Here is a 25,523-nt window from a genome sequence, read left to right on the forward strand (position 1 = left end):
TTATGCTAAGTAAAGGGAGCTAGAAGTAAAAGGCCACATATTGTATGAATCCATTTGTATGAAATGTCCGGAATAGGTAGGTCTGCAGAGACAGAAAGCAGATTACTGGTTGCCTAGGGGTAGAGAAAGTGGGAGGAATGGGGGTATGAATAAATGATACAGGGTTTCTTTGGGAGATGATGATAATGTTCTAAATGGATTGTGGTGATGATTGCACAACTCTGAATATAATAAAATCTGCTGAATTGCGCCGTTGAAATGGGTGAGTATAACAGGATGTGAATTATAGCTCAATAAAAAAGCTCCATTACAAAAAAATGGGATGTACGCTGCGGGCTTACATAGCTTGGGTTCAAATCCTGACCCCTTACTACGTGGACAACCTTAAGCAAGTCCCTTAACCTCCTTTTGCATGAATTCGTTCATTTGCTCACCTGCAAAATGAAGACAATTAAAGCACCTGTTTTGTCAGGTTAGCATAAGGATTAAGTGAGTTAATACATATATCGGGCTCAGGACAGTGCCTAACAGTAGGCAGCTGCTCTTCCTAGTTCAGGGAAGCAAACCTTTGTTGGGCAAGGTGGAAATGAGAGCCCCGAGAGGTCAAGTGACTTGCCCACTGCAGGCTGAAGGATACCCCCTACCCCAAATATATGTTCAAGTTCTGAACCACTCACAGGTAAGGACCCTCACCTGTGACCTTATTTGGAAAGAGGGTCATTGTGGATGTGATTAAGCTAAGGATCTCAAGATCATTCTGGATTACATGACGGCCTGAAACCCAATGACAAGTGCTCTTGCAAGAGACACACAGAGGACAAGACAGACACGGGGGGGGGGGGGGGGGGCGCGCGGCATGTGAAGACAGAGGCAGAGGTTGGAGGGATGCAGCCACAGCCCACGAGACGCCTGGAGCCACTAGAAGCTGGAAAAGGCGGGAATGACTCTCCCTGGAGCCTTCGGAGGTAGCCTGGCCCTGACGACACCTTGAATTCAGACTCCAGCCCCCAAAACGGTGAGGACACATTTCTGGCAGTTGTTACCGCAGCGTTAGGAAACTCGTACAGCCACTCAGCCCGCAGTGCCAGAGCCGGGACTCCTGACCCCAGCGGTCACGTGGGACCCTTCATTGCATTTATCTGTGAATAAAGAACAGCCCCGACCCAGATACCAGGACGTTTCTGGGAGTGGGTTCTGTGGTCCCTTTTTACAGGCAAGGACACTGAGGCCTGTGGTCACTTGCCCATGTCACACACCCGTCAGTGTGGGGGCAGGTAGACTGGGAAGTGTGAGCTTGGCTGTCACCTCCAGCCACACCACTCACTAGATTTACCAGCCTCTGCCTGGACAGTATTTAATTTGCCTTTTACAATGCATCAATTGCAAGTTCATTAATGGGCAATTGAAAGTTATAGGTGACATTAGAATTTATTAATAACATTGGAAGTAAATCTCCCTGGAATTCAAGTAATTGAAAATCTTGTGAAATTCTTTTTTATAATCCATAAAGCAGGTCTGGAAGAGAGGTGTTCCAGAAACCTCGGGGGCCGTTGGGATGGCAGGTGTGGGAAGTCGGGGTGGGGAGGGGCTTCTGTTCTGACTTAGGCCATTTTTGGATGCCCGCCTGCCCCTGCCCACCCCCTCAGTCACTGCCTCTGGGAGTCTGGGAAGGAGTCTCTCCTACTGGGACTGTCCTGTGGCTCACGGCAGTGATCAGAGCTGGGTGCTGGGGAGGCAGATGTGACCCTGCCCTTAAGATCACAGGCTAGTGGGGAGACAGGGCTGTGAAGGCGCCTTTGTGATTCAGGGGGTGATGGCTGGCATACCCTGGTGGCACCTGGAACGCCTCCAGCCAGGGTCAGGCAGTTCCTGTCCATGCAGGAGAGCCTCTTGTGGTACTCTGGGACACACCAAACTCAGGGTGAGAAGAATGAGTCCCCAAAGTGCCCTTCCTGCTCATCCTGGAGTGGGCCAGCCTCACCCAGGGCATTCTGGGAGGGGAGATGCTTGGAGGTGGCTGCGGAGCCCAGGGGGCTAGGTGTCTGATTAACTTCCAGAAACACCTCCATTCCTTCCTGGTCCCCAGAAACAAGTCACGCCGTGTTTTCTTGAGTTTCAGCCCCAGAAATGTGGGGTCCTATTGGAATGCCCAAGAGGAACCCCACCTGGACTGTCGGGGCTTCCAGCCCACCTCTGAGCTTTTGACCAAGGCCCTCCAGCCCCTCCACTGGGAGGTCCTACTGGGAGGACAGCCAGGTGGCGCATTTGGCGTCCTGGGCAAGCAGAACAGGCTCTCAGGGCTCCATTCTGCCCGGGGCCTGGGAGGCTGAAGAGCCTCCTGACCTGCTTCACTGAGGGCCGGAGGACTCAGCTTGTTAGATGGCGTTGGGTCTTGTGGGAGCCCTGGGGGGGGGGGGGGGGCTTGGGGCAGGACGGGGGTGGGGGGTCCAGCGAGCTGAGATTGTGACCTACAGAGAAAGGGGCCCACCCGCCTGGGAGAAGCACTGCCCGACCCATCCTTTCCTCCTGCACCCCTGCATGCAGCTCTGTGTACACCTTGCCCAGTGCGTCACCAACGAGCCACCCTTCTCCCTCCTCCAAGCCTGTCCCCAGGCTGTCTGCCCTGCTGCAGAGCTCTCTCCTGTTTAGCTGACTCCTGCCGGTCCCTGAAGACCCCTTTTCCTCCACGCCCCCCCTCATGCTCCCTGAAGATTAGCTGCCTCCTCTGCTGTATTGATGTGACCCCATGGCCACTGCCTGTTGTGGGGAGCTGGCACGGCCATGGCATACTCATGCCAGCTCAGCCCGGTTCAGTGACCCTGAGGGGGGCGATGAAAGGCTTAGAAAAGACAGACAAGAGAATGAAAGCTGGGTCTCGGTAGGACGCTGCTCTTCTGATGGACAGCGCCTGCGCTCACAAGCCGTGTCTTTATTTTATAGCAGATGCCACGAGGCAAAGTGAGGGCGTGGTCAAGATGTTTACAACGTTCTCGTGGGTTTCGATCCTACTCAACTACATGCACCTGAACTCTATCACTCAGGCACACGGGGCCACGTGTTCGGACCACAGGTTCAAGCTTACAACTACAGCTGTTGGCTATAATTGTGCTGGGAGGGCTCTGCCCTCCAAGCTGGGACTTGCACGTGGCCATGAGAGGACTGTGCCCTCTCCTCAGTCCAAGGCTTGAACCTGTCCAAACACTGTAGCCGCTCCCCATAGCCTGCCATACGTCACACTGGCCAGGATCCCCTGTCCTCACACCCAGTCACAGTCACTAGATGCGGGCCTTCTAGGATGGCTTTCTGCAGCACCTGGGGGTCGCCGTGGCCAGGCGGGCCAGGCCTCCTGTAGCCACAGCCACACAACATGAGACCCCCCGTGGGAAGAGCACCTTTATTGTCAGAGCGTCACAGACTCCCCGCCCACCTCTGACCCCCTCCCCCCGCCCCCTCCACGAAGACAGGCCTGCGGGAGGCTGCACGTTGGCTCCAGGGACAGCTCTGCCTCGGAGGGGCAGTCAGAGCCTCGAGGAGGAAGAGGTTACCAGGTGGGGAGCGGCCGCAGCCTCCCAGGGGAGCTGGAGCGCTGGGCATGGTCGCTCCTGCCACCAGGGGAGACGCGCTCGGGGTGGCGCCAGCACCAGTGGGTCTGAGTCGGCGGCCCTCGCATGAGAGTGGGTCCCGGCCCAGCGAGAGAGGAGCACCGAGAGGAGCACCGGGAGGCCCGCTCACAGGGGAGCCGGGCCTGCGAGGCCTTGAATGGCTTTGAGGGCTGTGGTCTGAGCTGCTGTTTGGAGCAGCAGGGAGGAGGGTGTGTGTGGAGTGCCTGGGCCCACCGCCCTGAGGGTCGGCACATCTCCCCTGCAGGCCTGGGACTCTGACAGCGCCCCTTTCTCTACTTTGTCAGGAGGACATTAGGCTTGTCATGTGATGCGGAAGTGGCCACCCCGATAGGTCCCCTGAGAGACTGGGAGAGGGCAGCGTTGCCAGTGATGCCCCTGGAGGGTGCATGTTCCCATTAAATCCGCCTTCCTCCGCTCAGGGGTGCGAGGCCTTGGTGGGTGGGGGTGGGTGGGCTCAGAGAGATTGGGAGGCAGCAGTGGGTGATGCCAATTAGGCTTGAGGACCCTTGCACCTCAATGCTCCTTTCTCAATCCCCATGTCCCTGTGACACTCGTAGATTTATTTGGGGTCTCCCTGGCCCCCAGCCAGGGGATTGGAGTTGGAGAATGAGATCCAGGGCCCCGTCCTTCCCACTGTCTATCCAGCTCCCCACAGACCTGTGCTCACTGAGTTTTCTGTGAAGAGGGAAGAGGAACTGAAAGACCTGGGTTCCAATCCTGCAGCAGTCCTCCACGGTCTGGTGGCTTTGCAGTTATTTATCCTCTCCAAGCCTCTGCCCCCCTGGAAAGTGGGGGTAACAAGCCTACCTCCTAAGGGTTAAATGCGACAATGTAGGGAGAGCTCCTTGGACGGCCCAAACGTCATGGGAACTCAGTAAATGCTAAGTATTATGATTATTCTCCAACCCAGACTCTGTCTCCTGCAGAGGGTGGGAGGTGGGGGAGGGCAGGAACCAGAGCAGGGCTCTGCCAAGGGTGCTGGGCCCTCTGGATCCTATCCCTGGAGGTCCCAGCTGTCCCCAATGCCCCTCGTGACTGTCCATGCCTGAGGCCCAGCCCCATTAGGGGCGCCTTCAGGATCCAGTGGCGGCGCAGGCTTGAGGGCTGGGTCTCTGGTGGGGCCGGGCTTGTCCTGGAGAGTTGGGCCCTACTTCCCGCTGCTGGCCCGGCTTGTGCTCTTCTGCACGGGGCTGGGGCCAAGCAGGGCAGCGAGGGAGCCATCAGGGGGGGCGCCACCACGCTTCATTTTGAGGTTGGCTCTCAGGGCGGCATCCTGGCCAGAGCCCCCCTCAGGGGAGGCCAGGGGATCTGGAAGGAGAGCAGGAAGGTGGGCCTTGGGAGCACTTAAAGGCGCCTTCGCTTCACACTGCCCAGCGAGGATAGGGCTTTCTACCCCTGCATTCACTCACTCATTCATTCATTCATTCATTCTTCAAGAAATGCTGACCAGGGCTGAGCTCCAGACCCTGAAGAGGTGCCAGTCACCACCCTGTCCCCAGGGCGAGACATGGAAACCCCAGCCCAAGAGGGAACCAAGGCTCCACAGAGCCCTGTGAGGAGAGACGAGGTCGGCTTCCCAGAAGTGAACTTGGAGCAGGCCCTGAAGTGGGAGTTGGTGTTGAGGAGGTGGAGGGACCAGCTTGAGCAAAGGCGTGGAGGTGGGAGGGGGCCTGGGATGACTGGATGGTGGCTCTGTGTCACTGGGCACCAGGCTATGCTGGGGAGGGACTTAGGACTTGATGAATCTAGATGTCAGGCATGGGCAGCAGTGAGTCGCCCAGGGTCCTTGAATGGGGAGGGTCGGCAGGGTCAGGCTGGGGTTTGGGGGAAATTACCTGGCAGCCAAGTGAAGGGAACATGGAAGCAGGGAGACCAGAGACAGTGGCAGCTGTCACCAGGGCAGCAAGGAGTGGGAGGTCGGAGCAGAGGGAGAGTCCCAGCTCCGTGGCCAGCTGTGGGCCCACCCGTTCCTGGGCCCTGGTCACCACTCACCATGGATCCCTATCATGTGCTCCAGGATGAGGACCCTCTCTGCCAGGATCTTCAAGGCCTCCCGCAGCTGCTGCACCCCCTCACCCTGCAGGGAGGAAGCAGCCAGGGTCAGGGCCATTTCGCCTCAGTGTACATGTTGTCCCAGTCCTTCCCATTCCTGCCTGTCACCAGCAATACAACAGCCACCATCCACTCTGTGCCGGGGATAGCGTTTGAATTCTTGTTCACAGACAAGGAACCAACGCACAGAGAGGGTAACCAGAGTCCCCTGGACGCACAGCCTGGAAGTGGCCTGGCGGCTTTCATGCCCAGGTGTGTTCCCTCAAGTCTGGGCTTTTCCTGCTCCAAGCTGCCTGCCAGCTTCCCCTGTGTGCCCTTCTTTCCAGAAAACGCCCGCAGAGCACCTAGAACAGGCCCACAGGTGGGGGAGCTTGGCTGATTTCCGTCCTGGCACTGCCCACCTGAGAGCCCACCCCCAAAAGCAAAGGGGAAGAAAAGCCACTGCTCTGGGGTCCCAGCAGGAGGGCAGGATGATGGCGAGCCTGCATCTCTGAGACCTGGCCTACATGTGGGCCAAGGACCTCGTGTGCCAAGACATGTGAATGAGCTGATTTACTGATGTCAAGGCCACTTTGAAAAGTGATGATGAAGAGACAAGTGCCCGCCTGGAGTCAGCAGCAAAACGGACACCTTTTGCTGGTATAGCATGACAGCTGTCATGACATTCAGATGAATTTAGCTTAAAACACAACAAAAGGAAACCAAAAAGCAGCCTACTAGGTTCCAGGAGAGAGGTCTTCCCACCAGCGACCCAAAGCCCACCAGAAGCTGTATCTGGACAGTATCTGGGATGGGGGTGTTGCCGGTGAGGAGTACACCCTTCCCCCCTCCCCACCCCCGGCAGGGACCTAGGTAAGTCCCATGTCCCCGCCACAGTTTGTACTCTTATGAAATGGGGAGGGCGAGTCATAGGTGCCCACTGTGGAGAGCGGCTACAGCGTTTGGACAGGTTCAAGCCTGGGACTAATGAGAGGGCACGATCCTCTCGTGGCAAAGCCACGTGCAAGTCCCAGCACAATTATAGCCAAAGGCTATAGTTGTAAGCTTGACCTTATGGTCCGAACCTGTGGTCCCACGTGGCTGAGTGATATGGGCTGCGGGAGGTGCAGCAAGTAAACAAAGCTTGATCAGGTGCATGTAACTGAGTAGATTTGAAACCCGCGAGAACATTGTAAACATCTTGACCACGCTCTTACTTTGCCTCGTGGAATCTGGCTATGAAATAAAGACTCGGCTTGCAGGCTGTGGCACTGTCTCTCCATCAGAGAGCAGCATCCCACCCAGACCCAGCTTTCTTCTCTTGTCTGTCGTTTCTAATCCTTCACCCCCCGCCGCCCTCCGCCCCCCCCCCCCCCACTCCCCATGGCTGTGCTGGCGTGGCACATCCTCTCAGTCTGGCAACCCAAGTGACCTGTGAATCTGCTCACGCCCCAGCAGGCACATCCTCCCACTGCCTCCTGAGCCCGCCACGGCTGCTCTGGTTCCAGCACCTTCCCCCTTCTCCAGTCCCACAAGCCCCTCTGGAAGGTCCCACAGCTGCCTGCCTCCAATGCCCACCTCGCCAGGGCCAATAGCACAGTTACCTCTGCGGCAGCTTTCTCCTCTTCTTCCCCCTTCCGGCCAGGCTCGCCCTAGGAAGAAAGCCATGCAGTCAACGGTGGTGCGGGTCGGAGAGGGGGCCTGGGGCGAGCAGAGCAGCGGAGGGCCAAGGCCCTGGTCACCCTGCACAGCCTCACTTGGGAGGTGTCTGAATTTGGCTTGAGGGGCTTAATTCTGCTTCTGGGGCCGGGGGGGTCAGGTTTGGAACCTCATGAGCTCATGTCTTGGCTCTCCCAGGGATCAAGTCTCCTGCCTCTTAGGACTCTGTTTTCCTGTCTCTAAAATGGGGCCAGTCTCATAATCACACCTACCTGATACTCCTTCTGTGTGACCTTGGGCAAGGTACTTTCCCTCTGTGCCTCAGTATTCTCATCTGTACAATGGGGTAATAATAGTGTCTACCTCATAGGACTATTAAAAGGATTAGATGGATAACGAGCGTAGACTGGAGCCTAACACATAGAGGTGCTGTGAAAGTGTTGTCATATATTACCAGACAGACGCCTGGGAGGAGGCATGGCTTTGGGGGCTAACACACCTATGCTTGCCTTCCTGTGTGACCTTGGGAAAGTTACTTAACCTCTCTGAGCTGCCAGTTCTGGCAAATGGGGATAATAAAACACAGTATTGCTGGGCTGCTGTGAAGCTTAACTACACTATGGGTGAAGAGCGCCTCCACAGTGGCCAGCACATAGTAGGTGCTCAGCAAAGGTCCATCCTTCCTCCCGGGCCCCATTGCCTCCCCTCCTCCCCCTTTACCCCCACTCCCCATAAGGCCTTGGGCACAAAGGAGGCTTCCCCCACCGCCCCGCCCCCCAGGGGCAAGAGTTGAAGCTCATAAATTCTTGTTTCCAAGAATGAAAATTAGAAGCCAGCTTCCTAAGCCTCTTAAATTCTGGGATTCAGAGACGGGAAGGGATGCTCTAGGTCTACAGCACATTAACTCAGGGGCCTGGGCTCCCTGAGACCTCCCGACTCTCATCAACTCCTTTAACAGGCTATTTCGGTCCTTGCTCACATTCCCAGTGAGGTGGCTCCCTTCTCAATGTGGGCATCTGGGACTGCACTCAGATTGCCCCTTTCTGTCCTCTGCCCTACCCTGGATAAGGTTATGTTTGGGGAGGCTGTGGGGTGGAGCTCAGGTAAGGCCACCTGGGAGAGTCCCCCCAGCACCCCAGCCCCCAGTACCCTGGGCCAGCACCAGGGCCCACCGCTCCAGGTGTGGCCCATCTAAACAGCCCACACTTACAAATGGCCCCGTCGTGCCTCGCTCTCCAGCCAGACCCTGCAGGAAATCAAAAAAGGCAGATGAGTCCTTGCTGCCTTCCCGGACCAACCCTCCAGTCCTCCCGCCCCCTACACTGGGCTCTGGATCTGGAAAATGAGATGGGAGGACAATGAGTGACATGGAGGAAATGGAAAGGCCACACCTGGGGGCCTCCCAGGTTCTGAAGCCATCCTTCTCTGGCTCCTAAACGAACCTCAGCAGAGCCCTCAGTCTTCTCATCTGCAAAATGGGGCAAAGCACACCCCTCCCAACCCCTCACGTGGAGAAAGACCCTCAGACCGGCCACCTGCAGTGAAGCCACAGTCTGGCCCCTTGTGGTGCACAGGAGGCTGTGGCCATTCCGACACTGTCAGTATCCAGGCTAACCTTGGCCCTGTTGGGGCCTGGACAGGACCTGGCAGAGAGTCCTGGAAGGGCTGTCCACTGGGGCCCTGGAGAGCCAGAAATAAGCCTTATGCCCTGTGGCATCCAGGCCCTGGCCATGGGCTCCAGCCTTAGGGAAGGACCTCAGTAAGGAGGTAAGGGGTCCAGATGCCAGCGACATGAAGACCCCTTAGGCCAGCGGTTCTCAACCTGTGGGTCGCGACCCCTTTGGGGGTCGAACGACCCTTTCACAGGGGTCGCCTAAGACCATTGGAAAACACATATATAATTACATATTGTTTTTGTGATCAATCACTATGCTTTAATTATGTTCAATTTGTAACAATGAAATTGGGGGTCACCACAACATGAGGAACTGTATTAAAGGGTCGCAGCATTAGGAAGGTTGAGAACCACTGCCTTAGGCAGCTGTCCGGCCACACCCTCTCAAGGGAAGTTGGACAAGCAGCTCAGACGCGGTCCCCTTGAACCTCCTCGGAATCTTGCAGACCTGGGCCCCCGCAAGGACATGGCCTGCAGAGCCACCTGAGGCAGCCCTGTTCACAAGGGCCTGGAAAACCGTGAACATAGACCACCTGGCAGGATAAGGCTACCCTAAACGTCGCTGCATTCCTGGCAAGGGCTGGAGGCAGCCGGAGAGCCGGAAAGGAGCCTGGCCTAGCCGGGACCCCAGCTCTGCCACCTGCTGTGTGACTCCCGCAAGTGACAGAGCCTCTCTGAGCCTCCACTTCCCCCGCCGCTGGGATTAAATGGTGGGATCCCTGAAAGCAGTTGGCATGAGCAGATGGGGGAGAGTTGGGAGCACTATCATCCCTGACCGCACCTGTGGCTGAGGCTGTGGCTGTGGCTGTGGCTGTGGCTGAGGCTGTGGCTGTGGCTGTGGCTGTGGCTGTGGCTGTGGCAGCCGGAGGGGCGCCACTGCGCCGGGCTCCGAGGCGCGGGGAGCTCAGCCAGACTTCTCTCCCCCGCCGCCACCTGTGCTTCCCTGGACCTCTCTGTCCCCCACCAGTCTTCTCAGTCACTGACATTCTCTCACCTGCTCCAAACCCCTCTCTCCAGGGCCTGTGGTTGGGGCCTGAGGGACCAGGAGGGAACCCCTGGGGTGCCTCGCTCCGGGGACCTAAACTCTCGGCTTACCTGGGCCCCCCCTCCTGATGCAGGAACAGATCGGGCCTGGGGGCGTCCCAGCCCCTCTGCAGTCCTCATCCCACCCCAGGCCCTGCTGGCCAGCCTGGTCTGTCCCACATCCACTCTTGCTCTGCCCTAGGCCCGTGGTCGGCAAACTGCGGCTCTCGAGCCACATGCGGCTCTTTGGCCCCTTGAGTGTGGCTCTTCCTAAGCCTTAGGAGTACCCCAATTAAGTTAATAACAATGTACCTACCTCTATAGTTTAAGTTTAAAAAATTTGGCTCTCAAAAAGAAATTTCAATCGTTGAACTGTTGATATTTGGTTCTGTTGACAAATGAGTTTGCCAACCACTGATCTAGACGAGTTTCAACTGGGCTGACTGGGCACTTCAAGTCTCTGACACGTATCTGTTCCATGCCAGTAGCTACCTCAGGAATGTCCTCATGGAGATGACAGAAACACAAGGAAGAGCAAGGCCTCTCGAGTTGCAGACTTAGAAGCACCATACTTGCACTTCTGCTTCATTCTATAACCCAAAGCCAGGCACATGGTCAAGTCCAGAGACAGAGGCAGAGGACACTTCGAAGTTAAATGCCCAAGGGGGTGGATGCAGAGAGGGTAAAAGATCATTCAGCCCATCAGCAAGACTATCAATTCTACCTTAGAAATACTTCCCACACCTGTCCAATACTCCTTCTATCTTACTGCTCCCACCACTTCCGTTCACCATGATCTCTCTTACCTATCACCACCTGACTCTCTGTCCAAATCTTTCTTGTCCATTCCTCCTCAGACCATTCTCAATGCAGCAACGAGAATACACTTAAAAAGAAAACCTGCTCTGGCCACTCATTTAATTAAGTCTGCCAAATGGCTTCCTATTGTTCTCAGGATAAAGGTGAAAATCCTGACTAAGGCCTGAATTGTTTTCAGTTTTCAATCGAGGGATTATTTTAAAGCAAATAGGTGAACCTGGTGAAAGGGAGGAAGAGAGTGAGGAGGGAGTGTGGGAAAGAGAGGCTTTGTAATGACTTCCATGTGAGGACAGCCTGGGACCCCTTTCTCCAACCTCATCTCCTTCCATCCTTTCTTTCACTTTATGGTTGGAACACATCATAATTCCCCAACTTGTACACGATTTCAAGCCTCTGGGGTCTTACTTGGACTGCTCTGTGTCCAAGTAGAGTTCTTTATCCCTCCTTTTGGTACGGATTCAAAACCCTCTGCCTTATGCCCTTAAAAAAAAAAGAAAAAAGAGAGGCAAAGAGTGGAGATTGGTTTGGCTCAGTGCATAGAGCATTGGCCTGTGGACTGAAGGGTCCCTGGTTTGGTTTCAGGAGAAAGAGAGAGAGGGAGAAAAAGAGAGAGAAGGATGTTTTTAGCAAAGGCCAGCTTAGGAGTACCCTAATTAAGTTAATAACAATGTACCTACCTATATAGTTTACGTTTAAAAAATTTTGCTCTCAAAAGAAATCTTAATCGTTGTACTGTTGATATTTGGCTCTGTTGACTAATGAGTTTGCCGACCACTGCCCTAGGCTATACATGGCATGTCTCGGGGTCTGTGCACCAGCCAGCCCTTCTCCTCCACGCTGAGTCCTACCGGTGGGAAAACACACTGTGGGGACAACAGGGAGCAGATCTGAGTCGGGCACACTGGTTCTTTGACGTCCAGGACGTAAGCTTTAGGGGCCTGGACTGTGGCCCCCGGTCCTGGCTGTGTCATCAGATGGGGGAATATTTGTCATTTAACTAAAGGGATGAATGAACACATGGGACTCCTCAGGACCCAGTGCCCACAGGGCCAAGGCCAGGATCCACATCCCCGCAGTGTGGGAGCCACCTCTCAGCACCTCCTCTCAGTACTACCTCCCGCCCCCCGACCCCCAGCAGAGCTCGGCCCAGGATGGGGGCTGCACAGTAGGACATCCAACTCCCAGCAGGCATCCCGGGCCCTTCCTCCTCCTCCGAGGGATTTTCCTCCCAGACCCTTGGGCTCCTGTACTACAAGGTGCTTCCACCTGGTACTTCAGTTCTCTTTGCTCCCTGTGACAACCCCCCCTGGCTCAGCCGCCGAGGAAGCCAGAGCCCAGGGAGGCTGCCTTTCAGCCCGAGGTCACATCTGAGAGGCAGGATAAGCTGGGGTGGAGCAGCCACTCAGCCTTTGGGGTACCCCCTCCACACAGGTGATTCCTGGGAACAGGATGACAGGCTGGGGTGGACATTCTGTGATGCTGGCCTCCCTGATCTCAGCTAGCTCATCAATAAAATGGGAATGACGCTAACACCTCTCTGGCAGAGAAGAAATGAGCAGCGAAGACCACTGCTGCTGCTAAAACCAGAATCTCGTGCCTACGTGCCCCCGGGGCCGACCTGGGCCCAGGTGGGGGCTGGCCAGGTGGACTGGTTCCTTCCAGAGCAACTCCTGCAGCAAAAAGCCTGGCTCCTCCCTTCCTAGGAAGCCACCGACCCCTCACGTGCCAGAAATGGGAGAGGCCTTACCTGGGATCCAGGTGCACCTGGGGGTCCTGGGGGACCATGTGGTCCTGGGGGACCTGTTGGCCGAGTTATAGACAAGTTACCTGGGGCCAGAGAAGCCTTTTGCCCCCATCAGCTCTAGAGAGGGACATTCCCACCCCCACCCCAGGCCTGCCTCATGGGCAGCAAACAAAGATTTGGTGACTGAATGGCGGGGGGACAGGGAACACCCACTCCCCTGGCCTCTCCTGCCCATACTCAGAGCAGAGAGCCCACCTCCACCCGCTCTCTCCATGCAGCCTACACCCAAACTGCTTCCCCTCCCAGGGCCTCATCCATGGGCCACTCTGCAGCCAGCCCCTGGCCAATCCCTCCCACATCAGCCCCTCCTTGGGACCTGGGACCAGACCCCCCAAGGTCATCCTTCTTGCCTGGGTGACTACAGCTGCTTCTTGACCATCCACCCTCCATGGGGACACCACGAAAGCAACTGCTCGGTGAGGTCCCTCTCAGCCCAGCCCCTGCACATTCCCCAGATACCCTCCCGGAAAGGCCCTCCGCTCCTGTGCCTTTGCCAATCCGCTCCTTCCCCTGGAGCTTCTCCATTCCCTCCACATCCCTGCAAGTTCTTTCCTACTGGTCTTCCCTACAACTCTCAGGCTGAGCATCTCCCCCGCAGGAAGCCTCCCTGCACCCGCCCCACCTCTTCCAGAACTTCTGGCACGCACCGGCCACCACCCTGCCTGCTGTCAGTCCCATGTCTGCCTGCCTCTGGGGCAGAGTCCAGAGGGTCAGACTGGGCCACATGTGCCCAGCACAGGAAGCGGCGCTCACGATGAACTTCCAGCACACTGGGACCAGGAGGCCTCTGTGCCTCCCCGCACAGGCCTGTGCCTCCCGGGCTGCAGGGAGCCCCGACAGGCTGTTCCGATGTGTCCCCAGGCTTGAGGAGGCCTGCAGGACAGTGCACCCAGGTGGGGCACACATCTGCAGTCAAAGCACATCACCTGAGGCCCCCTGTGCTCTCAGGCTCATTCCCTCACCTGGTCTGCGCGTTTATCAAATGCCGCCTTTGAAACAACGCCTTCCCTGGCCGGGCCCTCCCCCGGCCCGGCTTTCCGTTGTCGTCACTCTCAGATCTGTGGACTCACTTATGAGCAAGGTTTGCTTCCTCCACGAGTGTAAATACCACCAGGCCTTTGTTTTATGACAGGAGGGACCTAGGACACTGCCCGGCAGGTAGGATTTGCTCAGTGAATGTCTGTTCCATGGGTAAGAGAGTAAACGAATGACAGGGAGTGAGTGTCCTGGGCCTGGGGACATCCACACAGCTGGGCGGGCCGGCTGCAGTGGCCCTGGCCCCAAACGCCCCTGTCCAGTGAGGGTCCACGGAGGGAGGTGGTCAAGCCAGATCCAGGCTCAGCCCATTGAGCCCAGGGCCATCTCCGCCCGCGGGGCCACTGGTTTCTGCCTAAAGGCCAGGACCTTGAGCCTCTCATAGTACCGGTCCCACCTGAGCTGCCCTGTGCTGACCCCATGCTCCCCGGGGCCTGGGCCTCCGTGCAGCCAGTGCACCCACCAGCCAGAGCCACATGAGGGCAGCTCTGAACTGCTTTACGTGGCCATCAGGAACTCGGGGTTCCTTTGTCCAGTCCCACAAGTGAGCTGCCGAACAAGTAGGTGGGGGCAGACCCAGTCTCCAGCACCCTGCCAAGGCCACGGGCCCCCTAATGGCTCCTTCAAGTCCCCTTGGCCCAGGCCAAGCCCAGGATGGGGTACCCAATCCAGGCCATCGGTGCTGCTGCCTTCTGCACTTACCTGGAGGGCCGGGGGGACCCCGGGGTCCTGGGACACCGGCCAGCACCGTGTCCACGGCGGCAGAAGCCAGCTGTGAGTCTCCATCTGCGGGAAGAGCAGACGGCCTGTGACCTGGCAGGGTGGAGTTGGCAGAGCTGGGAGGCTGGACCTGAGGTCCCCCAGAGCTGGGATGGATACTCCGGACCCCACTGGGGCCTCAAATCAGCCCTGGCAAACAGATGCAATTGCTCCCACTGCTCAGAAGAGCACATGGAGGCCAGGTCAAAGGGCCACGAAAGCCCGGTGAGCTTCTTATAAAGACAAACTCTTTCCTGAACAATCCAGACCCTTCAACTCTGGCCAGTCCCACTCACCTCCCCAATGCCCCAGGCTGGCACTGTCTTCCAGGTTCCATCCCACATGCCTGCCCTGATGCGCCCAGCTGGCTCACTCACTCAGGGCTCCTCTAAGAAGCCCTCCCTGCTCACCCCTCTGAGCTGCCTCCATCAGGGCTCTGGGGCAAGGTGGGGCCTGTCTAGAGGCCTGTCTCCCAAGGCCTGGGCTCCTCTAGGGTGAGCCCCATGCGACTTCACCCTGCGCATCCCCAGAGCAAGGACAGAGCAGCCAGGCCCAGGAACTGTCTGGGCTACCTCTGCCCCTCCCTCCACACATGGGAGCCTGGACTGTCCTTCCATAGGCCTCACAGCAAGTGGGCACCTGGGGGTGCTCAGACCCACCAGCTGTCCCCACTAGAGCATCCCCACCCTTCCCAATGCTCACACCCCAAAGGCTGCCCTCCCTCAGGGACCCCAGGGCTAGGGAAGGAGGGTCCTGTCTCAGGAGGGCTCTGGGCACTGGAGGTGGTAGGTGGGCAGTGTCAGGTCTGACACAGGGCATCATGCCCAGGCCAGGGCAGCCTGCAGCACTCAGATGGCTCCTCATGGCCCAGGGGTATGGGGCTGCTGAGCCCTGAGACCCCCAAGTGCATCACAAACACTATCTATTCTCTCCCTGCCCAGGGGCATCTCTGAGCCACATGCGTGTGAGAAAGCTGAGTGTTCAGTGAGTTAACATTCGCTCCAGACGCCCCATGAGAGAGCCGGCCCCTCCCCAGGCCCCGCCCTGCTGGCCAGGCCCCTCACTCACTGAGGACACAGCCCAGGACCCCAATTCACTTGGTTCAGGCTAAGGCTGGGGGCTCTGTTTTACAAGCCCAGAGCAATTCCATCGAGAAATATTATCACCCCCACTTTACAGATGGAAAAACTGAGGCTCAGAGAGGGACCAGGTGTTAACACTCAGGCAAGGGCTGTGCTGCCTGAGGAGACAGAAGCACCAGCAGGACAGGAGGTGGGGTTTCCCTAGCAGCTGACCAAGGTCCCCCTCCACCACGGGGCCCTGGACGTACCCACCCATCCCCTCTCTGCAACATGTTAAGTCAGTCCCGCCACTGTGCCTCTTATAGAACCCTTCCCACTCCCACGGGCCTCAGCTCCCTCAGCCAGGCCGGTGCTGCAGCGCTGGCTTCCCCACGGTAGGCAGTGCTTCTGGGGCTCAGGGGGGCCCCCTTGCACTAGCCTGTGGTCCCTGAGGGCGGAGTGTTTTTCTCTCTGCTGTATCCCAGTGACGACACACAATAGGTGCTCAGTCAACACTTGTCAGATGACCTGCAGTGGGGGACTTGGGACAAGGAGATGGGGCAGCAGATGACCTCAGTGGTGCTGCCATCCTGGCAGAGAAACTGAGGCCAGGCCAAAGAGCAGGTGATCTTTGCCGAGTCAGGACCCCAGCTGAGCACCGAGGCAGGGACAGGTCAGGCTGGGCCCAACGTGAGGTTGGGGGGTCAGTATGGGTCTCCCGGGGCCCCCACCTCTCCCAAGCCAGTGCCCCACTCACTGATAGGCCCCTCATGGGTCCTCTGGGGAGGGCTATCCCTCAGCAGACGGGGTGGCCCAGGCCCCCCTCCCCTCAGGCCAGAACTCACTGTCCTTGTCCGTAGGTGGCTGCAGGGAGTAGAGGACGCCTTGGGGGCCATTTGGAGGGAGCCCCGGGCTGCCTGCTGGGCCAGGAGGGCCAGGGGGTCCGGGGCGCCCCATCTCTCCAGGTAGCCCACGGGGCCCTGGTGGCCCCAAGAGGCCTGTAATGGGGAGAAGAGGAGTCAGGCAAGGGCTGGACCTGGCAGCCAACATATCTGACAGGAAACAGGCCCCAATGGGGACAGGGTCAGCAAGGGTCAGCAGTGGCCTTTAGACCAGTCTCCCTAGAGGGCTGTCTTGGGATGTAAGTGAAATGGCTTCCCCCTTCCCTGCCCCCTGCACAGGGAGCCCTGGGGCAGCTGGTGCCAGGGGAGGGAGGCAGGGACGGCTCTGGCCTGGTCCCTCTGCCTCCTCCTAGGACCTAGCTCTGGGCAGGAGCACCCAGGGTGGCGACCAGCCTGATGAGGGGTCACTCCCCGCAGGACCCAGGAGGAGTTTACATGACTGAGGACAACCCTCACCCCAGCAGCCCCACCCCCACACTGGCACCCACAGCCCCAGAGCCTCTCTCTTCCTTCCTGCAGCCCAGGGTGAGACCAGGCCCTAAAGCGCCGGGGATGGGCAGCAATAGGGTGCCGGTGGGCGTACGAGATGACTCGCCTGCTTAGATAGGGGAGACACCCAGTCCCTGTTCCCCAGGAGACAAATGACAAAGCCAGGTCCTTACCAGGAGGCCCTGCCGGGCCCTTCTCTCCTGCCTGGCCCCGGTCGCCTTTGGAGCCTGGGGGGCCTGCAGGCCCAGGCGGTCCTGTCTGCCCTGGGGGCCCTGGAGAGAGAATGAGATGAGGCCTGGGAACACTGGGCTGAGCGGGCGGCTCCAGGCCGAACACCTGTGCTGTGGGAACAGACCTGCCCCAGGAGCCTGTCCACTGAGGCTTCCCCGAATGGGCAAAGGGACCGTCAGCCCGAGTCGGGCATTACAGTTGACACCCTTTCTGCACTGAATGACCTCTACGATCCCAAGAGCTGCTGTTTCCATCTGACAGGTGGGAAACTGAGGGCCCAGAAGGCGTGGCCCCTTGCTCAAGTTCCCAGAGCCGGGCTGTAGATGAGTCAGGTTCCCTCTCTCCGCGTCCTTCTGGCTCCCTGCTCAGAGTTGGGAAACGGCTTGTGGCAAAGAGTTCCCCCAAGGCCTCCTCGGAGACTCCAGGAAGCACCACAGGACATGCCTGCCCACCTCCGCGGTCCCCAGGCCCCACGGTGAGTGAGAGGAGGCAGAGGTAAGAGGACCACCGTGTGGCCTGGGGGCAGCCCCTCCTCCCTCCGGAGTGCCTGGAGAGGGCGCTCAGAACGCTTGCTGGACTGAGGGGGGGCCTGCGCTGGATCTGAAGGCCCTTCCATCTCCGAGTCCACATGACTGAGATCCAGGAGGAAGGGCTTGAGGGGCTGCTGCTTTGGGGAGACTCCACCTGCTCTCTGGGAATCCAGGTGTCACCATTCGTAGGGCTTGTTCGCCACCTGGCGGCCATTTCTTGGAACTGCACTTTCCCTGGGAGGGAGCAAGGTCTGGCCCAGAAGACCCAGAGTGGCTCCCAGCCTTGCCCTCCCACCCCCAGGGGGTTAAGGCCTGGGTCCTCCCCGGGAAGGGCAGCTCCTTTTTCAGTCACAGAAGAAGGATTTAAAGAACATGGGTGTGGTCCAGCCCTCTGGGGTGAGGCCTTGGGGACAGTGGCCAGAGAAGTGGGCCAGGGGACCCACAGTGAGAGGCTCCCCTCGCCCACAGTCTGAGCTCACCCCTCCTCCCACAGCCTCAGCACCTCAGAAGAGTCCAGAATATCTGCTCCTCCCCCAGCCCCAGGACTGGCTACTGGATGCCAACTCTCCCCGCTCCGAGGGTCACCCTCCCTGCTCCTGCTCCTGCAGGAACGGCACACACATGAAGCGGGGCAGAGGCAAGGGAGGGGCTCGGGCAGGTGCTCAGAGCTGAGTCTGGGAGGTGCTAAGAAGCTGAGGGCTCAACTGGGAGAGTGGAGAGGGAAGGGGAGCATCACCTTCAAAGGCCTCCAGTGGGGACAAAAATCATGGAGACAGAACCCTTGGGTCGCTGGGTAACCCCAGGGGTCACTTCTCTGAGCCTCAATTTCCTCTGTAACCCCAAGCTTCATGAGCTTACCAGAAAGACCAGAAAGGACATCTGTCCAGCCTAGCGTGACGTACAGATGTTTAATAACTGGCACAGCATGGACACTGACCAGTCAGGGGACACCCGCCTTAAACCCCCAAGCTGAGCCAGACTGGCAGGTGTCAGCTGAACACCCACTCAGGTCAAGGCCCAGCACAGTGCCTGGCACAAGGCAGGCGTTCAATGATCCGGGCGACTATTACTACAATTATTGCTATTCACAGGCTCAGAGGACAGAATCCTGACCAAGGATGGAAGCTACAGAAAGAAAGTTTTATCCCTGACTTTCAAATGTGGAGGGAAGGGAGAAAATAACAGGGCAGCAGATGCCCTCCAACGCTAGTCAGAGCTTGTCGAGGAGTCCCCAGAAGCTGGTGGGAGGCAGTGAGCTCCCCGTCCTGGGGGGTATGCAGACAGGGGCCAACCAAGGAGTAGGCTGGACTGAGGGCCTAAATGAAGATGCTAAGGTAGCATCAGGGCAGCTAATGAGGACAGCAGCTGGACTGTATGCAGTAAGGAATGGTGGGGACTGGGGCAAACTGCAGAGCTTAGACAAGATCTGAAGGGCAGGCACAACAGCGCTAGCCAGTTGTCTCCATGATGGACGGCCAGTTCCAATGGCCAAAGTCTCCATTTTTCTAAAAGAAGCCAGAAATCCTCATTTTTATGTGAAGTCCCTCAGTGTTTAAATGGCAGCTCAAGTTTTCAGAACGCCATGTGGGCATGTTTGACCTAAGGCCCGTGTGGGACCCACCTGTGGACTCCCTGAGCCATGCCCGCCCAGGACCTCTCTAGCCGGCCCCAGCTCTCCCCTGTGGGCCGCACTCACCGGCTGGGCCTGCGGGCCTCCTTCGGGGCCCTGGGTGGGCGAGAGGGATAGCGTCAGGGAGGAAGTCCTCATTCCAGGGCGGTGGGGTGCTCTGGGGGACCGGCAGGTCATTGTCTGGGCTTGAGGGACGCTCTGCTGCTTCCAGCAGGAGAACCTGGGCCAGAGAAGGGCAGAGGGTCAGGCCTGGGCCAGGCCAGGGACACATGTGGACAGGGAGAGTGCCCCACGAGACCTGCAGCTGCCCCTGCTGGGTTGGGGTCACCCTCCTCAGTGGGACCCCCACTGCCCTGGCCGGATGCTCTCCCACCCCTGCCCTCCTGTCCTTCCCGTTTCAGGAGAGCCCTCCTGGACCCTCAGGCTCAAGCAGGTCCCCACTGGACACTTTCAGAGTCCCTGTACATATTTTCTAGAGGGGCCATCGCTGGGTTTGGGGATCTGAGTAATGACCATGGTCACGTCCACCTCACTAGCTCCTCACAAGGGGGGGACTGGGTGTGCTTGTCCCCCACACTGCCTGGCTCAGGGCACAAATACATGGTCAGGGAATGTTTGTGGATGGATGGGCGAATGCATAGATGGAAGGTGGGAAGGAGGGAGGAAAATGAGAGAAAAAAAGAAAATGAGAGAGAGGGAGAGAAAAAGTAAGAAAAGGGCCTGGTTTGGTACAGGAATTTTAGTAGGAGCTCCAGGAAAACAAAGGAGGCTGTGATCGCTCAGGGCAGCTGGAAAGCAGCCTGTCTTCTCCCCTTGAGGGAGTCAGGGGTCAAAGACTGCAGGACCCAGGGCCTGGGCAAGGAAACTCTCTCCCTAATTCTCTCCAACTGGGAGCCAGGCCTGTGGCTCCAGCAGAGCCCGGTAGTCTCTGAAGAGGACAGCAGGGGGCACTGTGTGCCCAGGATCAGTGCAGGGCGGGAAGGCAGGTACCGAGAACCTGGGCGGGCCTGGGCAGAGTGGGAGGGGAGGGCACTGGGGCCCCTCCACTGCCTTAAGTGGAGTCTGGCCTCCTGCTCCCACCCCGTGGTGTGTCCCTGCCCTTGGTGTCCATCTGACCGATGGGGAGGGAGAGGTCTGGTGTCTCAGGTTCACTCCAGCTCTTGGAAGCCAGACCCCTGAATCCGCTGAAGTACTAGCCCCACCCCCCTTTCCCGTGACTCAGGGGGTCTGAGGATGGTCAGAGGGTGGTGAGGGGGGCCTGTCTGGGGGGCCTGCTGTTATGATCACTGCTGCCCAAAGGTATCCAAACCCCAGGCCCCAGGCCTGAACCCCCACTCTGTCCCATCCTGAACCCTCTCCAACATCCGAGTCCGGGGGCCTCCCTGGGACTTGCCTCCCCAGCTCCAGGAGGGTCAGGGCCCGTGCATTTGGCCTTTCCCTGGCCCCACCCAGTGCCCCTCGGCCTGCAGTCAGCCACACGTCTCCCCCGGCCTGTGGCCCAGGCTCCACAGCAGCTTCTTGCCTCCCTTCCTCCATCTGCCCCCCTCACCTCCTAGAGCCCCCCACTCCCTTCCACACAGCAGGGGGATGAAGACCTCATGCCAAACGAGCCCTACCCAGTCCCCTTCCAAACCTCCATTGTCCCTGCACAGGTGCCCGTCTCACCCTGCCCTGCCCCTCCTGGGCCGCACCTTAGGCTCTGTGGCAGACACCCTGAATGACCCCCGAGGCCCCCTGACCTGACTCCCCTCCTGCGGCCCCGGCTCCTGCAGGGCCCTCGGCCAGCCCTGCCCTTCCCTCCTGAGGAAGATCCTGGACTCCAGTGAGCTGCCCCTCCTCCCTACAGTCGCCTCACCCTCTGGGCAGAAGGGCCCTCCATCCCATCCCTGTACACTCCCTTTGTGCCAATGGCCAGCCAGAGTGGGGGACAGAACCATTTGGAGCAGGTGACCTCCTGCTGTTGGTCCCCAGAGCCCGGCACGGTTAAGTGCTGTCTAACGGGGGAGGCTCAGGTCCAGCGGCCATACAGGCTGGCTGGAACCCTGGCTTTCCCATGTGGCCGCTGTGTGACCTTGTGCAAGCATCATGACCTCTGTGAGCCTCAGTTTTCCCATCAGCAAAATGGGGATAACTATAAGCCACCTTCACAGCACTCAGGCCTGGGCTGGGCTGAGGTTTCCTAGGTATGAGGCAAAGGCCCTTCTGAGCACCTACCACCACCACCATCCCCCCCCCCCCCCAAACACCACCACCACCACCACCACCACCACCACCACTGAGCACCTACCACCACCACCATCCCCCCCAACCACCACCACCACTACCCCCCCACCCCCACCACCACCACCACTGAGCACCTACCACCACCACCATCCCCCCCAACCACCACCACCACCACCCCCCCCACCACCACCACTGAGCACCTACCACCACCACCATCCCCCCCCAACCACCACCACCACTGAGCACCTACCACCACCACCAACCCCCCCAACCACCACCACCACCACCCCCCCCACCACCACCACTGAGCACCTACCACCACCACCATCCCCCCCCAACCACCACCACCACTGAGCACCTACCACCACCACCATCCCCCCCAACCACCACCACCACCACCCCCCCCACCACCACCACTGAGCACCTACCACCACCACCATCCCCCCCAACCACCACCACCACCACCCCCCCCCACCACCACCACTGAGCACCTACCACCACCACCATCCCCCCCACCACTACCACCACCACCACCACCCCTACCACCCCACCACCCCCCCCCCACCACCACCACCACCATCACCACCACCACCACCACCATCACCACCACCACCATCACCACCACCACCACCACCACCACCACCCCTACCACCCCCCCACCACCACCCCCCCAACCACCACCACCCCTACCCCCCCACCCCCCCCACCACCACCACTGAGCACCTACCACCACCACCATCCCCCCCCACCACTACCACCACCACCACCACCCCTACCACCCCCCCACCACCCACCACCACCCCCACCACCACCCCCCTCCACCACCACCACCACCATCACCACCACCACCACCACCATCACCACCACCACCATCACCACCACCACCACTGAGCACCTACCACCACCACCATCCCCCCCCACCACTACCACCACCACCACCACCCCTACCACCCCCCCACCACCCACCACCACCCCCACCACCACCCCCCTCCACCACCACCACCACCATCACCACCACCATCACCACCACCACCATCACCACCACCACCACCACCATCACCACCACCACCATCACCACCACCACCACTGAGCACCTACCACCACCACCATCCCCCCCAACCACCACCACCACCACCACCACCCCTACCACCCCCCCACCACCCACCACCACCCCCACCACCACCCCCCTCCACCACCACCACCACCATCACCACCACCATCACCACCACCACCATCACCACCACCACCACCACCATCACCACCACCACCATCACCACCACCACCACTGAGCACCTACCACCACCACCATCCCCCCCCACCACTACCACCACCACCACCACCCCTACCACCGCCCCACCCCCCACCACCACCCCCACCACCACCCCCCCCCCACACCACCACCACCACCACCACCACCACCACCACCACCACCACCACCACTGAGCACTTACCACCACCACCACCACCACCACCACCACTGAGCACTTACCACCATCACCACCACCACCACCACCACCCCCACCACCACCAGTTCTGCAGTGTTTCTGGGCCTGGGAGACAGTCTCCGAGGATCCTTGGGAACCAAGTGTCAGGTTTCCGTCTGTACTGGGTGGCTGGGCTCCTGCCCCGTGAGGCTCTGGTGACTCCGCTGAGCCCCTCCCCTACCTGATCCTCACAAGAGCCCACGAGACAGGCAGGGTCAGTGTGGCCACCTCACAGGCAGGGTGGAAATAGAGGTTCAGAGGCCACAAGCGTCTTGCCCAAGGTCACTCAGCGAGCAGACAGCAGGGCAGGGCCCCATGTGGTGCCCCGCCCGCCTCTCCACAGCGAGGCCACAGCCTTGGCCTCGGGGAGCCTCGCAAAGGCAAGGAAAAGGGGACCCGCTGGCTCAGGCCACAGCAGCTTCAGGGTGGAACCCAGTCTCCTGACCCCTGGGACCCCATGGGGAGGAGGGGGTTATGATTTCTGCCTCAACTGCTGAGTTTTCCCTGGGAAGCTGGCTGGACGGTCACAGTCAGGGACTCTGGGGCAGTCGAGGGGCTGGGGAGTGGGGAGAGCTGGCTGTCGGTGGCAGGAGGCAGCAGACCCTGGTCAGTGGGCGCGAGGATGGGGGTGAGAACTGGCAGGACCTGGGTCTTGGGGGCCGGCGTGGATGAAGGTGGGAGTGGCTCTCCCATTGTTGGTCTGGCTCTGGGGACAGTGGGATTGCCACCAGTCAAACGAGGGCATGGGAGAGGGCAAGACGGGGTGAAGGTGACCAGTGTGGGGTGGGTTCAGTTGCAGTATCTCGGGGTGGGGGGACCCCCATATGGACCTATTGCACAGGGAGTAGGCAGGAGCAGTAGGGGCTGGGCAGCTTGGGGGGACCAAAGGAGGGGTGCCTGACCGTGGCTCCTGGGGGCAGGCCCTGGTGTTCTCCTTTCATGGCCAGGCTCTGGGCTTCCCAGAGGCACCTGCCACATGCACCTTGTCCCCACACAAAAGGCCTGGCTCACTTCCTCCTGGGGCACCTCCCACACAGACACCAGGCCCACGGAGCCCACAGACCGGGCAGAGGAGCACTGCCCACGGCTAAGGGAGCATCAGCCCTGGCCCGAGGCCAAGTCCTCCTGGCCTGGCCATGGCCAACCTTCTGGAGAAGCTGGTCCCACCCTGCCGGGCATGAGCTCACCAAGCAGGTGGCAGTGGGCGTGGGGACTCGGCCCAAGAAAACCAGACCATGGCCTTCCAGGGCAGTGGCCCTAATGACGTCATCGCGGTCTGGCTGCTTGGCACCAGACGCCAGCCGAACTCCGAGGCCTCGCTGACCCTCACGCAGGGAAGTCCCCTTGGGCTCCCTCCCACTCCTTGTGGCCCATGAAGTCAGAGTGAAAGCGGAGGGGGAGGAGAGGGAGGAAGGCTGAAAGCTTTTTCCTGCTGGCCTTCTGTCTTCTGTCCCCCCACAGCCATCCCAGCTGTCCCAGGAAAGGAGGGTGGGAGGAGTCCCAGACCAACTGCTAGGACTGGGTCCTCTGGCAGCTCAAGCACCTACAGGTAGTGAAGATGGAGCGAGCTGACCCCGAAGGTTGTCTGGACCCCACTGCCCCTTCTTCCCTTGCTCCAGAACCCCCTGTGGGGCCCCAGAGAAAGAATCATGATTGGCCAGGTACTCATTTTTCCAGCTCCCTGGCAATTAGGAGGTGGGCATATAGCCCAGTGTTGGCCACTGAGACATAATGAGTTTGTTGGGGTTTACTTCCTGCTTTTGAACTCGGTGTTAAGATGTGATGCCTTGAGCTGCAGTAGCCACTTTGTCACCATGAGGCATGGACCTTGAGGACAAAAGATAATTCACTAAAGAGATGAAGGGGGAGGCTGTGAAGAGCCTGGGTTCTTGAGCCACCAAAACAATCCAGGACTTTTTGTTAAACAAACAATACATGTCCTCAGGGAATAGCTGCCACTAGGTACTCGTACCTGAATGCATCTCTCCTGACACATCCAAACAGGCTTCCTCGGGGGAGAAGTCTCAGCTTTCAGGCCTTTGGGTTGCTGCTCTCTATGTCAGCTGCTTGACTTGACTCCCATCTGGGGTCTGGCCGCCTGGCTCTGCCGTCTGTCGTTAGCCACCAGACCCCAGCCTCCAGCCTGGCTGGCCCCAGCGCCATGTTCTCTGACCCCTGCAGGCTCATCTGACCTTGTTAAATGCACCGGGGCTGCTGGGCTGTCCTGACAACTTGCCTAAATTGTGACCCTCTCCTTCTCCAGGCCACTACCTCCCCAAGGCCCTCTGACCCAGGCCAACAAAACTCCTGGTGGCCCTACCTCTCTAGGAGATGCTTGAGCCTGGAGCAGGCAGGTAGAGGCAGCTAGAAGGTGAGCTGGGACAGGAGTCTTCCAGCCCCTGTCTGGGACTCCAGGAGGCGGTGGGCTGCTGAGCTGGGCTCCCCATAAGGAAATAGGTGCAGCCACCTCTTTGCACATCCCAGACCCAAGCTACCTCCCCTCACTCCTCCCCACCCAAGAACCACCTGAGCTGCCCACTATATA

The 25,523-nt window shown here is 59.1% G+C and overlaps 1 protein-coding gene across 1 annotated transcript in view; it reads right to left on the reverse strand.

Moving 5' to 3' along the window:
* Positions 1–3,441: 3,441 nt before the first annotated feature.
* The window catches only part of COL26A1 (collagen type XXVI alpha 1 chain), a 166,724-nt gene continuing 144,642 nt past the window's right edge, over positions 3,442–25,523 (reverse strand). The window contains exons 5-13 of the mRNA XM_059691838.1: positions 19,338–19,491; positions 17,054–17,152; positions 16,335–16,487; positions 14,372–14,455; positions 12,578–12,630; positions 8,524–8,559; positions 7,259–7,306; positions 5,616–5,700; positions 3,442–4,931 (exon numbers count right to left, since the gene is read on the reverse strand). Coding sequence (XP_059547821.1) covers positions 4,771–4,931; positions 5,616–5,700; positions 7,259–7,306; positions 8,524–8,559; positions 12,578–12,630; positions 14,372–14,455; positions 16,335–16,487; positions 17,054–17,152; positions 19,338–19,491 — 873 coding nt within the window. The 3' untranslated portion in view covers positions 3,442–4,770. The remainder of the gene's footprint in view (positions 4,932–5,615; positions 5,701–7,258; positions 7,307–8,523; positions 8,560–12,577; positions 12,631–14,371; positions 14,456–16,334; positions 16,488–17,053; positions 17,153–19,337; positions 19,492–25,523) is intronic.

Source organism: Myotis daubentonii, chromosome 4 (assembly GCF_963259705.1).
Source record: "Myotis daubentonii chromosome 4, mMyoDau2.1, whole genome shotgun sequence".
Classification (NCBI taxonomy): Eukaryota; Metazoa; Chordata; class Mammalia; order Chiroptera; family Vespertilionidae; genus Myotis; species Myotis daubentonii.